This window comes from Cyrtonyx montezumae, unplaced genomic scaffold (assembly GCF_038088225.1).
Source record: "Cyrtonyx montezumae isolate F1298 unplaced genomic scaffold, pur_monq_1.0 scaffold_34, whole genome shotgun sequence".
Taxonomy (NCBI): Eukaryota; Metazoa; Chordata; class Aves; order Galliformes; family Odontophoridae; genus Cyrtonyx; species Cyrtonyx montezumae.
Genome location: NW_027072039.1, coordinates 1,291,421 through 1,307,037, shown reverse-complemented (window position 1 = coordinate 1,307,037; position 15,617 = coordinate 1,291,421). Strand labels below are relative to the sequence as shown.

General features: G+C 45.1%; 1 protein-coding gene across 3 annotated transcripts in view; it reads right to left on the bottom strand.

The window, feature by feature from the left end:
- SSBP2 (single stranded DNA binding protein 2) overlaps positions 1–13,690 on the bottom strand; it is a 168,261-nt gene extending 154,571 nt beyond the window's left edge. For 2 of the 3 annotated variants that reach the window (XM_065745226.1, XM_065745227.1), the window contains exon 1: positions 13,489–13,689. In XM_065745226.1, the coding sequence (XP_065601298.1) occupies positions 13,489–13,547 (59 nt within the window). In that variant the 5' untranslated portion in view covers positions 13,548–13,689. Of the gene's footprint in view, positions 1–13,488 lie in introns of all 3 variants that reach the window. The other variant, XM_065745229.1, reaches the window with a different exon arrangement.
- Between the last annotated feature and the right edge of the window lie 1,927 nt (positions 13,691–15,617).

The window sequence follows — 15,617 nt, the reverse complement described above, 5'->3', positions numbered from 1 at the left end:
TGGTCTGCTCTCATGAGACCCCACCAGGAGTACTGCATTCAGTTCTGGGGCAATCAACACACAAGAAGGACGTGGAGCTGTTGGAGTGTGTCCAGAGTAGTGCCACAAAGATGATCAGAGGGCTGAAACACCTCCCCTGCAAGGACAGGCTGAGAGAGCTGGGGCTCTTCAGCCTAGAGAAGAGAAGGCTGTGGGGGTGTGCGGAGACCTTACAGCAGCCTTCCAGTACCTGAAGGGGGCCAACAGGAAAGCTAGGGAGGGACTTTTCAAAAGGGCATGTAGTGACAGGACAAGGGGAAATGGCTTTAAATGGGAACGGGGAAGATTTAGATATTAGGAAGAAATTCTCTACTGCGAGGCCAGTGAGACACTAGAACAGGTTGCCCAGAGGGGCATTCATGGCCAGGCTGCATGGAGCTCTGAGCAACCTGATCTAGAGGGAGGTGTCCCTGCCTATAGCAGGGGGGTGGGAACTAGATAATCTTATAGGTCCCCAACCATTTCTATGATTCTATGACATTGTGAGGCCATATCTCTATGCAGCATCGTTTGCTAAACCTAACTGACATAGCAGGAGGGTGCAGGGAAAACCAAGCAAACAAAAGAGGAGAAACCTTTAGGGCACAAATGCTTCTTCAGGTCACCTGAGCTGCCAGAAGGGAAGAAAAAAACTCTTATCTTTTTTTGGATAAGCTTGTGTCAATTGCCAGGGGCTATCCAGGCAAACACACTGAAAGAGGCTTTTTGGGAGGAATCAGATGAAGCTTGTTTTACTGGATAAACATCAGGGGAGTTGTACATTCCTAGTCAGGAAAAAATTACATATACAGACAGCTTTTGTTGCCTTCAGATGCTTTCTTTCAAATTGCTTTAGGTCTGAACAAATGCTTTGCTTTAAAAACTTTGGTTGTTGGCTGCTCCAGTCATTGCTCCAAAAGAGATCTAAATCACAGGAGTTGAAAATAAAGTCAGCCTCGGTGTGGTAATTGCAGTAATTACACAACAGACCATGCCCAGGCCATCAGTAAGAAAAGTAAATTTAATGATTCCATACAAAGAGGCATGACAAGAGAATGAGGATAAAACTAAAGAAGCTAGGAAGTGGATGAAGAGTGCACTCAGCCTATGAAGTCTGACAACGTCTCTTCTAATTTTATTCCATATTTGAATCAAAAGCTTTTCTTTTTTAAATTAAATCAACCTGTTCCTATGACTCAATCAATGCAGATTTTGTGCAGTTAACTGCTCTAAGGACGAAGACCTGAACTTTGCCTTCCAAGCCTGATAAGCAAATGCACCAAAATGGAAAGGTAGTACACTCAACTTTCAGCTGTAAGAATCCAACGGTCATCCTTCTTCGTTTACTTTAAATACACCACTGTACTGATAAAGCAGAAATTCAACATATTTCCATGTTGATGCTATAGAATACATAGGAACTACTTAGCCAAATTACATCACTGGTCTCTCCAACTTAGCCTTGTTGTTATTTCCAGCCCTTTTGGAATGCTTCAAAATAAGGTATTAGAGACCTTGACCTACGACACTGTTACAGGTTAGGTTTCCTTTTACTTCACTTGTTTTTCCACTTCTCTTTGGAACTGCTGAAAAATTCAATGTCTTCTCCCAAAGAGAAGAGTATGTTCACCTGAGTAAGTACAAAGCCCTTCTCAGAATCTGTTTTTCTCCATAACAGTACACTATGCCAGAGAGCTCTTCTCCTTAAAGAGGCATTGTGTATTGATTGTATACACCATGTAAAAAAAGAAATTAAACAGAAACTAACACCAAAATACTTTAAGTTTTTCAGTGTTTCCTCTGTGTTTTAACTCTTGTATTCACAGAAAGTTCACTTTGTCCTGCCTTCTCTTTAGCTTTGCTCACACTGTCTTTTAATCACTACATGAATGAGCCCAGGCCACAGAGGTGCATCATAGCTAATAAAAAGACATGACAGGAGTAACATTTCAAGATGAGAAAACAAGCACAATTTCAGCATGTGCACAGACAAACCCAATTTGTTTCAGAAACTGTGCCTGTACCAGAGGACATCAGATTACTGGAGCTGAACATTTCATGCGCTTTAAAAGTGAAAATAAAGGCTCCTGTAGGTGTACTTTCTTTACTGCTGGGTAACTGTGAACCAAAACTGTGTATGCAGCAGCTTGATGTTCCAGCTAAGTAAGAAAAATTGATTTTTAGCTTTGGATGAGGTGTATTTCAACTGACCAGGCTCCTAAGGGTCAGGATGGTATACAAGACTAACCATGAATTGCCATTGCTTTCCTATAGTCGCAGAATCAATTGAGGCTACAAAAAACATTAAAAGATCATCAAGTCTAACCATCAATCCAGCCTACCAAGTTACCATCATTAAACCATGCCCTTAAGGACTACATATCTCTTGACTACCTCCAGGGCTGTGGACTCCACCACTCCCTGGGCAGCCTCTTCAAACATCTGACCACTCACTCTGAGATGCAGTTCCTCCAAACATCCAATCTAAAGTTCTCCCACACAACCCGAGTTGCTGCTAGTTTCTCAAAGAGCCTAGAACAGAGAAACGGTGTCCCAGAAATCTGCTGTGTGCATGGCTTTATGCTTTCAAACACATTTGTTAAGCTCATGGTCTAAATAATAAAATAACAGTGCCCTCTTTCAACTTTCTTTTATAAGAGCTTTACTAGATAGCAATGAGTGAAACGCTATCAATCCAGATCTATGGCACTGAAAGATAAAAATAAATATGGCTGCATGACAATACATTTTTAATTATTCTACACAGAACTGGAGACTAACACCAGGCAGCTCCAAAGTATTTTTCCTAATTTTGAAAAATTAATTTTTCAGAGCTGTTTGGAGAATATTGGGAAAGATTTAAAAAGAACTTTCAAAATGACTAGAATGTGAAAATACACACCTCCAGTATTCCACAGTTTGATTTTTTATTATCTATTAAAGATGTGTGAAAACAAGATGTGTATTTCATTCACCTATTATAGGTTCCCCAACCATAGTTGGAGAAATAGTTTGAGCTGCGTCTTAAAAGAATATTCTTAAGGTTTTGCTGCATTATATTCTGTCTTATTTCTAAAAAGAATTTAAAATACACTTATCTAGGTTTATAGTTACACAGCTCAACAGACATTAGTCTCATAAGAGTAAACATCTCTTTTATAAAGACTTAGATGTACAGAGAGCAAAATTAAGAGCGACAGTACAACAGAAGTCAGAAACACCAAAGTGTACCTTTCAGATGTGCTTGTCAAGCATTACTGTTACTAGAGGCATATTTTCACATTTCTCAAGTGCTTTTTTTTATCTTCTGATCTGAAGCTTTCCTTTATCTCCCTGAGCCTTATATTTTCTTACACACTGTCCTGTACACAAGCACTATGTGTTTATTTGTTGATCACGTACTTTTCCTGCTCCAACTCAGAAAACCAACTTCCATTTATATTATTTTACAACATACATACAACGCGCAGGAAAAACAAACTTAATTCCCCAGGACAGGAAATATGCCTTTAAGTTTGTAAAACATCCTCTCCACATACAGCGCTCTATAAATATTTCATCAATGCTGGCATCACCCCAGAAGTTTTCTGATCTGAGGGATGGGGCTGAGAAAAGCTGAGACTATGAATGCAGGAGGCACCAGCTGCTGCGTCGCAGGTTAACCAGTTTTAGGAAGCACTCTCTGAAGGTGCAATAAATTCAGACAGTTTTTCACTATATTACTCAAAGGCCTTGACTTGTAATTCACATTTCAAGGCAGATTAAACAATATACACTGATTCGGGAGAGTTTTAATAATAAACAATTAAAGGAGACCAAGAGTTCAAGAGGCTGTCGATGGGAGCCATAACCTTCACTTCTCAGGCAGTTTCAGATTCAGCAGGGTGCTTCATTATTCCTGACACACCTGATGAAATTTCATTAACGCACCCACACTCCCTACCTAACAAATAGCTTTTATCAACACCCCACCACCACCTTGCTTCAAAGGACGACACAAACAGAAATAAGCAGAGCCATCCACAGCAAGCCCCTTTCTGTTAGCAGCTGTGGGAGAGGAATGGCAAATGAAATGCTAAGAACGAGGACAGCAAAAGTCTTTTTTTTTAATCAAATCTCAATGTTATAATTACAAATATTTGATAAAGGACTACAACTTTTGTAGCATGAGCAACAGATAGAATCCTTACTTTCATAAATCAGTGAATATTTATGACACAATCATACAGCCTGTCAGCCACATGATCCATTTTGTCCCGAGACTGTCAGGAACAACATATTTATTAAGGAATTATAGTTCACTTTCTCAATTCAAATATTTTCTTCAGAAAGCTCAGACTTTCCCAGTGAAAGGCTGCAATGTGCCAACATGACAGCACAGGCTTTTTCAAGTTGCCACTGATTTTACTGTAATTTAACCAACAAAATAGTCTCCAAGACTAACTGCCAGTTTTCATGAACATTAAGGTGGTTATCTCAGAAAACAAACAGTACAGATGATATCTATTTTCTCCAAACTACCAACAGAAATACTTAATCTCAACAATGGAACATCATTAATTTTCCAGTCTTGTTAGATAAATTTAAGAGTGCACCTTCTAATAGCAAGACGTTTTCAGTATCAATATAAACTTATGTATTTATTTATATGTAACATACATATATAATTTATATGTATATATATATGTGTGGTTGTGTATATACATATACACAACCACAGGATTTACATGAGCTGACAACCACTAACTCTGTACTCTCAAAACACTGTTTTCTCTCGGGGAAGCTTACAGAGGTATCTATAGAATGATACTCAACTGTTTTTATTGCAAATAAAACCAAAGTGCATATAAAGCACGGGACACTGTAAATTACAGTGTAACTGCAGTTTATTACATTAATTGCTTAAAATTATCTTTCTCTTCCTGACTGAAATTCCCTCTGCCTTTCAATAGGGTCCATTCATCAGGAATAGCAAACAGCAAAGAAAAAATAACATTCATCCTAGGAGTATCCAACTTAAAACCAAGAATCTGCAGTATGTGTGCCTTAAGAAAGCTCTTTGAAAGGGATACTGACGATACAGGAAAAAGAAGTTACATCCATTCACATTTTAGTGTTTGATCCACATTACTGCTTGATCTAGCAGTTGGCAGCCCTGCCCACAGCAGGGGTGCTGGAACTAGATGATGTTTAAGGTCCCCTCCAACCCAAGCCATTCTATCAATCTGTGATTTTACGATTTTGGCTCTGCAATTAAAAGGGAAGCTGGTTTTCCTACAAACGAGATGCGGATGCCAGATCAGTGTGCAGGCTTGGGTTCAGAGGAATTGAAAGTTGGTACCAAAAAGGCTCCTCCTCCGGCTGCCACAGACAGGCCCAGGACCCAAGACAGCCCTATAACAAATTAAGCTACGTGTACATTGTGATTAGGTGAAGTCTGCCTAAACATTCTCTCTCTTTGTCCCCAGCTGGCACCCATGCTGGGTTCTCCTCAGCTTGTTTTCCTGCCTGAACCACAGGGACCCCAGAGCTTGAGAACAATGTAATGTGCCCCGAACTCCCCAAGTGGCCTCGCCCAACAGTCAGGCCTCAAGATAAAACTCATCTGTGGAACAAAGACCAAACCTGGATGTCTTATATTGCCACCATTAAAATGGCAGTGAGATTTCAACCACATTGTTGCAATAGCCTAAAAAAGAGGATCTGAGATTATTTACCACTTCAGATTAAACTCAAACGCACACCTCCACCACTGTACAGAAAAACAAGCGAGAGGAAGGTGACCAGAAATGAGCTGCCCAGCTTCTCAGCCCACATAACAGAAGTCATAATTTTGGCCTGTTTGCACATGTTGTATTCAGTAAAATGCGGGAGAAAAAAAAAAAAAAGACCTTAAAATGCCATGGTATGTACTAAAATAATTTATTTTCAAAAAAGCACAAAGACAAATGCATTAGGAAACTTCATGCAGACATCACGCTTGCTATCACAGAAGACAATTCCAGAAACAAATTCAAGAACGCCTTTCAAATACAAATATAGGTGCAAGTCAACATGATCTGTCTAGGGAAAGAATCAGACAGCTCAATTTTATTTATTGAAAAGGATGAATAGAGGATAAGAAGGAAATGTTATTAAGCCATCCACTTGTTAGGATGTAAGAGTTTTGATTCTTGGCCTATCGCGACATTGGCATAAGCAAAGGAAACTGTCATAAAACTAAAAAAAACAAAAGGGATACAGCTGCTTGAAAAAAATAATAAATGAAGAGCCATCATCGGTATGTTTCTAAAAATGAGAGGACATTTCAAGAAAGCTCCTGCTATCCCAAACAAATTCCATTAAAAGACCTTCATTAACAAGCGGTATGTAGAAACACAAAAGTATAGATCCTATATTGGGAAAGACTATGAGCCTTTACATGGCAACAAAAAGGGTAAGGAAAGTTAATAAGAGAAAATTCAATACACACAAATGTAAAGTACTATGCTCAGGAATAAGAAATCAAATGCACAAATATGAAATGGAGAATAATTGGCAAGGCAGCAGTATTATAAAAAGAACCTGGAGGGCATGTGGATTGCAAAATGGATTGTTTAAAAAAGAAAGAAAAAAAAAACAGGCAAGCATTCTAGGGAGTATTAGTGACAATGTTTTATATATAAAACTAAGCAGTATGTATTATATTAAAGAAGAGGTAATTATTTTATCCTACTCAGTTCTATCATTTGGTCTGAACACTACATTTGTAAGACAGAGGAAAGACAAAAAGAGACCTCTGGCAAGAATATCTTAAGGTCTGGAGTAAAAGAAGTATCATCACAAAAATATAAAATAAAATGAATAAAATTAAAAGAAAAATCTCATTTTATTTTCCAGCAAAATAAAGATTTAATGGAAGTAAGCAAGAAAAAAAGATAGGATGTCACACTCTCATTACTGCCACCTTTCAACTTCTTAGATAGGCATGGTTATGTTCTCACCTGTTACCTTCCTGAAACTGGGAAATATCCGAAAGCTCACAGAAATCAAGATTTCTGAATGAACTTGTCTGCTGATATTCTGAGCAAGACCTCTCTTAGTAGATGAAATAACAGCTACTGCCTGACCATTACTTACCTTTAACAACCTGAACCTAGAGGTCTGTGCCTCAACTAGGAAGGCAGTAGAGAAGAAACCTCACATCCAGTGCAACCCAGCACAGCACTCCCTTCTGTTCTTTGGCACATCCAGGGAACAGGAGCCAAGCAGCCCTAACCACAGGCACCACTGCTGAGAAACCCTCAGGCTGTAGCCACAGGATGTCCACGGAGAAGACCTACTCACCTAGGCATGTTTCTCAGGATTGTGCCCTTTTCTATACCTGCTGTGTGCACAGAAGGATCACCATTAAGTGTCCTTCCCCAAATGCAATGCTGTCCTGAATCATACGATCACATATTTTTAGTCTCAAACAGACAGCAGGCTCCAGGATGTGGTATAATGTCAGGCTGCTGCAGGAGGACTGTCTGTGAGTCTGCAACTGCATCCTCCTGCAGTAACCTCACAACATAATCCGTCACTGACATTATTCTCCTGTAGGTGGGCCAGAAGATTGTTCTGTATTGCAGGACAGCCATTTAAAACAAACTTTGCACAATGGGGTAAATAAATTTCCGTTCCTCGCCTTCTGGATACTCAACATCATAAAATGGCATATCTCAGCCTTACAGTTAGTGGTAAGAGAGACTGTAGAGGCTGTATATACATAATGGTGGCTTATGTAGTACTCTGAAATAGAAATTCAAGATCAAACAAAAATTGAAACAATAATAATAATGTGAGGCTACACATCTCAAATCAAGCACTCAACTACCAGTGAATATTTCTGCCTTTCACCTTTCTTTGTCGTACTGCCGTTGTTAAAACCAGGTTGACACATATCTTCTTGGGTCTGTGGGACTTAGATCCTATGGCACTAGGCACCAAAGAAGCTACATATTCTTCCTCCAGGAACACTAGTATTATATAATGGCAAGCGAAATCGAGGCATATACTGAACAACAACAAAGCAGTGAATAACCAAATAGCTACTCATTACAAAAACAGTGCTCTATTCTGCAAAATAGAAGTGCAGAGTCCTTCCAGACAAAAAATTAGTAAATCAATGAACATGCAAATGAGGACTATGGTTAGTATGCAGCCATATTTCCCAACTTATGTGAAAGTTACTGGGAAGGCAAGATGAACAGTCAAAGATTAGATAAGTAGACACCCTGTTTTCTGCCTTTGGAAGACAAGTTCAGTCTTTCTGTGCCAACGTTCTCTCACATGGCAACTTGAACAAGCCTCAGGTTTCAATAGCAGCACACACCTTTGCAACTTCAGTTAATTCAGTATTTCACAGCTGTTCATAGGCTTCATCTCCAAGATAGGCATTTCACCACCAGCTTCCCGGCCAGTTGCTGGCAGCAGAGGAATGGCAATCCTTCAGCACCCAAACTCAGCAAAACCCTTCCACTCCCTGACCTTCTTCAAAGCGCCCACTGTTTCAGCTCTGCTCCCAGCTCTGGTTCCTTGATCCAGCTCCCACCCAGACTTCTGACCCCAGTGCTGGCATCCATAGCCCTACAGAACTCCTTAACCCATCTGCCTGCTCACCTTCGCACTGAACCTTCTCACCATAACCCATTTCCAGCACGCTGCTCCCACCCAAACTTTCACATCAGTGTTACTTTTCCATGTCCCTGGCCATCCTCCCTTGTCCCAGGGTCTGGGTAGGAGCCTGCTCCTGGCCTCAGGGTGACTGCAGGCCCTGGTAACACATGGGACACCTGGCACACCAGGTTTTGCACACTCACACCCATTCACACACCGTGTCCGGACACATTCTCAGCACAGATAAAATATGCAAAGATTACGGTCATCAAGCCCTGGGCACATGCAAATCGCTTTCTGAAAGGCTTGCATCCCGGTTAAATTCAGATGCTTTGTCATGCAAACAGAAAAAGGCACATCCCTGGAATAAAACCCTACATCCATTCCCAACCAAATTTCTCACCCAAAGAAGAAAGATGCTGCTGCTTTTCCACCATAAAAGTTGCGAGAGCTTCGGAACGCTGGAAAATACATCTTTTCTTTGTCCGATTTTGAAAATGTGTCAGAGCATTTCAGCTGAAACTTTATACACGCCGATGTTAAACAAAGCAGCACAAGGATTATAAGTGCCACACTAAATTTTCCACCCAAACAGGTAAAGTTTGGTGAAGTTATAAAAATGTTGTTTGGCTACTTTAATACTCGGGAATTTATCTATGCATATAATTTCAGCACAATTAATTATTAATATATGCTGGTTTCCGTTAATTACTGTCTCCTCCAGGAAGATTTAATTATCTCTTAACCAAGCCCAAACTGTGCTCGCTGCAGCCCAGGGTGCACCCAGCGGGTTGGAGCGGCCTCCAGCTGCCCCTGCTCTTCAGCAGCAGAAGTTTCTGAGGTGGCAGAGCCCAAAGAGGTTTAACACCTTTTTGAAGCAACACCAAAAACCTGTGTTAAGAAAAAGTTAAGGAAAAGCGCGAGGAAAAGAACTGTAGGATGAACAGACAGAGGAACCAACACAGAAATTGAATTTTCAATAAAGTAGTTTTACACACAGACAAGAAGTTGGGTATGTATTTCAGCAAACCACTGCACTGACGTACATTTCTACAGGCAACTCCAGCTCTGCCAGTAGCTGTTAAATCTACAGTGCAAAGCCAATTAGTCTTAGAGGGTCTGAAGTGCAGCATATACATCATTTGGAATGCCTTCATACACTCTCCAAAATACCTGTATGCAGTATAAAACATCACCCAAAACATCACCCAAAACATCGTGATCAAGCATAAGCACTGAGAAACTGTTACTCCTTCCAGAACCTTCTCTTCTGCACTGTTCCTGATTGGAAATCCTACTCTTCTGAAACAGACTGCCAGTCCTGCAAACTTCTTGCTGTCAAACACTGACACGTTTCCCACAAGTTAAACACGACGGATGAAATCAGTGTACAAACATCAAATCTGAATTTTGTAACACTGTGCGGGATGAAGTACCAATTTTGTTTTCCAAGGGTAAAAAAAAAAAAAAAAAAAAGAGTTCATTGCATGCTCCACCACCTGAAACCTGAAAAACTAGCTCATCATTTCTCAGGGAGGAGCAGAAAATTTATCGCCGATGACAATTAATTTCATTCTGTATCTTACTTCTGTGTGGCTTACGAGAGCTGTAGTGGAGATGGTTAACATCACTAATTTACTACTGTGAAGTCATGCAATGCTGTCTTTCCAAACATGAAGAAAAAAAAAAGAAAAATCAAATGAAATATATCCAAAAACCCACACATCCTCCAAAACCCCAGGATATCTCAGTTTTTCTAAACTGATAGAATGAACTGAGAGAAGCGGTGGTCAGTTGTCCCCTGTTTATGGAGAACCCCACTGACACCAACAAAAACGTGACATAAATTGTGTAAATTTCTCTCTGCTTTCCTGCTGGGGAAGAGATATAAATCCACACAGGCAACCACACTACTCACAAATGAGCTGTTCAGATGCACCAACCAGCACAGACTAGAGGGAAACAACAAGGTGAAATCTTTTTCCTTCCAAGCAGCAGCAAGCATGATGGAAACAAGAAAAATGCCCATCTTCCCTCACACATCCAGCTGGTTGAGATCAAACAGGAAAGACGTTCACATCAACAAAGCAAGGAGCTGACAGCAGCAACCAAGTTTATTTATCCCACTTTATTGAGGTCTTCTGCCACGCCAAACCGAAGAGCAATCAGCCACTCACCCCAATGGTTGCTGGTTGCTCCCGTGTTGTTATTTTGATAATACATCTTTTTATATTTAAAAAAAAATCACAGCTGACAGTCGTGGTAGTTTCTGTGTGAAATGTGCATATCTGCTGAGCCTCCAAAAAAGGAAAAGACGTCTTGGGGGAAGAAATAAAAAAAAATTAAAAAGATGGAGGACCACTGGAAGATCAAATTAACAAAAAACTGTTAATTCTTCCAGCATTTCCATTTGCTTATGGCACACGGTTTCTTTTTTTATTATTATTTTTTTAGGTAGTTTTCTACTTGTATTTTCTAACTTAAAAAATTATTGATAGGGCAATAGCTCTATTTCCACATTCCTGTGAAAGTGCTGTTGGAAAGGATGCATGACAAGGCACACAAAGTCGTGCAGTCCCATCCTTCATCCAAGACTGGAAATTTAGAAAGTTCAGCCGTTCAAAGAAATGAAAGGGAGTCCAAGTTCCTTAATCTGAATTAATCCCATGTCACAGAATAGGAAAAATGCGTTTGCCACAAAGAGATAACAAAGGATGCCATAAAGAAATTCAGTCTTTTTCCTCACACAGTATGCATGAAGATTTGATTGTCCTTGGCCAAGTCTGGACAGTGGAACACAACTGTTCTGCCCACCACGTGGTAGTGGTGGCCCAAACCCAAACCAAAGCACAGCTGCTCCAGAATGGGAGAGACAGGAGAAATAGCACCTTTTTTTAACTCAGTTCATCCCCTCTGCTCTTTGCAGGCATCATGCTTTCATTGTAGCACTTTCTGAGCAGCACTGTACTGTGCCTCTGAAGAAAAGAACCTGCTATTATTTCTCTGGGAATTCATCTGTCCCAACTTTACATTTGTTGTTAAGCTATATAAAACAGATAACTTACCCCAAAAGTCGGGTGGGAGGGGCAAAGAGAAAGAACATGGAATGAATGCTGTTTCGGAACTGATAATTTGCCAGGGAGTACCACAAATGACTTGCAAAACTTGCTCGCTTTATTTAATAGAGATGACATAACCTCAAACGACATAAATATTAAAGGCAGCACAGAGTGAGATACCACATCAGAAACATATTTGGCACTGAATCGGTCTGTAAAATATAAGGTACATCTCATCTTTGACTCTGAAATGAAATGTGAGCAACACACGCATATCCCACGCTGGTGAAACGCTCCTCAGGAGCCTCCTTGCACGCTCATCCTGCCACTGTCACATGTCCTCGCCAGAGCACGTGTGTTCTGCACAGCCAGGCGCCCAGACCCCACTGCACTTCATCAGTACAAGTGCTCTTAGGTATGAAGCTGGCTGCTCGATTTGGCTACTTAAATCTCAAGGAGACACGACGAAGTCGCGTGTTTGGTTCTAAGAACTTTGAAAATTCATACTAAACGCAGCTACAATCCCATCCTTTTTGACTAAGTGGATGCCTAATGCATCAGGCATGCATGCTTTCTCCACGGTTTCCAAACGAACCGAACCTTACGCGTAAGTCAGGGCTGTGTTTTCAGAGACCTTTCATCCGATGGCAACTTTTCGGAACAGAGCAAGAACTCGCGCATCATCTCGGGAGCAGCACTGTGGAACAGTGTCATAAGGAAAAATAGCGCAAGCCCCACTCCGCAAGAAGAGCATTAGCACCGCAACGACGGAGTCTTCTCTGCCAGGGGGAAAGTTGAAAGAACGGCAGAGAAGGAATAAATCTACAGGGTACGCCGTGTCACCAGATATAAGGGGGGGGGGGGGAATAATCCTTAAAGGAAGACTGGGGCGCGCTTGGAGGTGAAGGGGGACTTCTGAGCGCCTGGCTGAGCCCACCGTTGTGCCGCTGTTCCCCGGCGCTCCGTGCCCGCGCCCGTGCCGTGGCAGCAGCCCATCCCGGCCCCGCAGCGCGGAACCCGTCCGCGCCGCGAGTGGGAGCCGGCGTCCGCAAATGGAACAGCACCATCTAGCAGGGCCTCGCAACTTTACCGAGCAGAGTAGGCACTTCTCAGCCATACGGCGGCTCGGCAGCCCTGCCTGGAAAAGTAGCGCGCCTTTTCGCACCGGCACGCGACCTCACGGCGGCTGGAATAAGGAAGACAGACCGGCTGCCGAGAGGACGCCGGGGCCGAAGGCGCCGCCAACTTCCCGCCCGGAGCTCGGGCTGCGGAGCCCCGACCCGCGCGACTCCGCGGAGGACAGGCGGCCGCTCCGCGCCGCGCTGCCCGGCGGCCGTCGGAGCGCTCCGCCCGCGCGGCGCCGGCAGCCACCAGTTGCTCGGAGGGGGCCGCGCGGCCCGGCGGCGGGGGCCGGCTCGGCCACGCGAAAACTTTGGGAGGAGGCTCCGCACGCGGTTCCCCGGGGCTCCGGCGGCGCGGCGCTCCGGGTCCCGGGCCCGAAGTTGGCAGCCGGGCGCCGCCGGAGCTCCGCGCACCCGCGGCCGCCGCGCTTTGTTCCCGACGCGTCCCCGCGCCGCCCGCTCCCAGCCCGGCCCCGCCGAGCGCCGCCCGCGGGGCGGTGCGGGTCCCGCTCCGATCGCTCCCCGGCGCCGCGCGGCCCCGCGCCCCGAGCGCGGCAGCTCCCCCACACCCCCACGCCACCCCCCCAACCCTTTCCCCTCGGCGGAAAGTTATCGGGCGCGGGACCGGAGTGCGGCGGCGGGGCCGTACTCACTTCTCCCGGGCCTGGCTGTCGGACGGGACGCTGCTGTTGCTCTTGCCTTTGCCGTACATGCCTGCGGAGAGCTCCGACTGTCACGCACCTGTCAACCCATCACAGCCTCCCCGGGAACGGCCCCGTCGCCATGGCGACGCCGCCACACACACAACCCATTGGCCGGCCGGGACCGAGGCCACGCCCCCTCCGCGCCGTGACGGGCAGGCGGGAGCCGGCCGGGCTGCTGCCTCCTCCCCCCGGCCCCCCCCCCCCCGGCCCCTTCTCCTCCCTCCTTCTCCTCCTCCTCCTCCTCCTCCTCCTCCTCCTCCTCCTCCTCCTCCTCCCCCCCCCCCCCCCCGCCCTCCCCGCTCGCGCTCTCCCTTCCCCGGCGCAAGGGGGAATTAGAAACGGTTCTAGAAGGATTTTAAACAACTGGCTGTTCCGAGCGCCCGCCACCCGCCCGCCGCCGCTGCCGCCGAGGGGGGAGCGCGGCGGCGGCGAGCGGCAAAACGCGGAGCGGACTGCGGTCGGCGGACGGGCCGCTCCCCGCACGCCGCCTGCCCGGGGGCGGGACCGCCGGCAGCTGTTTGTCATTGTGAGAGCCGCGGCACGGCGTCCTCTGAGTCGCGATGGACCCGCGTCAGGATCGGGCATCCGCACCGTCCGCTGTCCCCCGCTTCCAGTGGCGGGAAGAGCTGTCCACGGAGCTCTGGGGGGTGGAGGAAGGAAGCGGGCAGCGGGAGAGCGTTAAGGGAGAGGTGGGAAGGGTGAGGGAGGCCGACGCGGGAAGGGATGGAGGTGTAAATGGCCATGGGAGAAGAGAAGAAGGAAGCAAAGCGCGACAACAACGCGCAGGGAACGTGGGGATGAAAAGCGGAGTGTGGAGAGAGAGCCTGAGAATGGCATCCGAGAGGATGCCTCTTGCCCTCGATTGTGCCGAATAATACTTACGTGTCCCGTAGCATGGAGCTCGCATGAAGGCTGGCCATGTGACTGATTGTATGCAGCGTGGATACAGGGAGAGGAAAATGGCACAAAGAAAGAAAGGCACAGAAAGAACCGGGGCAGAGAACAAAGAAGGACCTGGGCTGTGGGTAAAATACAAAAAAATAACAGTAGCCTGAGGGAGGAGAACGGTGGGAATGGACACACTCAGGCAAACACACGCCAGGCAGGTAGTAGTTATTTTGGTTCAGATGGCCGCAGTCCTGAGTCCAGTTTTCATCTTAACATTTGCTTACCCACGTGGAATGGGCGTTGACGTCCCATCAGAGCTATCTCCTGTCCAAGGCTTCGTACTGCCACCCATCCCCATCAGCACAGCTTTCACACGAAGCTGGCAGCAGCAGTGAAGTGGTTCCTGGCTCCTCTCTGTGCCTTCCTCTTTTCCCTTTCCATTTATTTTCTGCAAAGTCTCCTCTCTCGTTTGCCTCAGTAGTTTTGATTGATTTGTTTGTGGTTCGAAGGGCGGGGGGTTATTTTGAGAAGATGACTATGTCAGTGGTGTGTCGCTCTTGCAGGGGGAGAAGTCTTTATGCCAAGAAGAGCTACATTGAGGTGTTCCCTAAAAATAATATGAGATTGCCCCAGCGTCCTTTGGTTACGCATTCCATGACAAGATTTTCACAGCTGAAAATGCTTTGTTCCCATTTTTCCTTTGCGTTCTTCATGGTTTATTTGGCTCCGAAGGATTGCAGGCGCCCTGGATATTCTGAGATCGAACGATGGTTTGGTGGACAAATTGGGGCAGGGTGAACTTCTAGAGGGCAGCAATGGGTGTCCAGAACTGAGCAGGGTGAGTCTGCTCCCAGGGGCAGTGTTAGAGCTCTGTGTGGGCATGGCCCCCTGACTACCATTAACATTCAGGTGACGGCTTTGTAATTTTGCTTAGCGGTTCTTTAGTGTGACATACAGACGTAACGCCGGCATTTAGTCATTTATTGTGAGTATGGAAAACAGAGTGCAAGCAGGAGTAAGGTAATCGTAGGACTCTGCTGTAGATCTGCCAGGCTAACGTTACAACTGCCTCTGCAGGAATGCTATCAGGGTGTAGTATCCTTTGGAAGCACGCAAACAAAGCACTGTGGCGTGGATACAAGAGTTTGATGAGCGAACAGATGCAGTAGCACAGAAACATCCTATAGCCT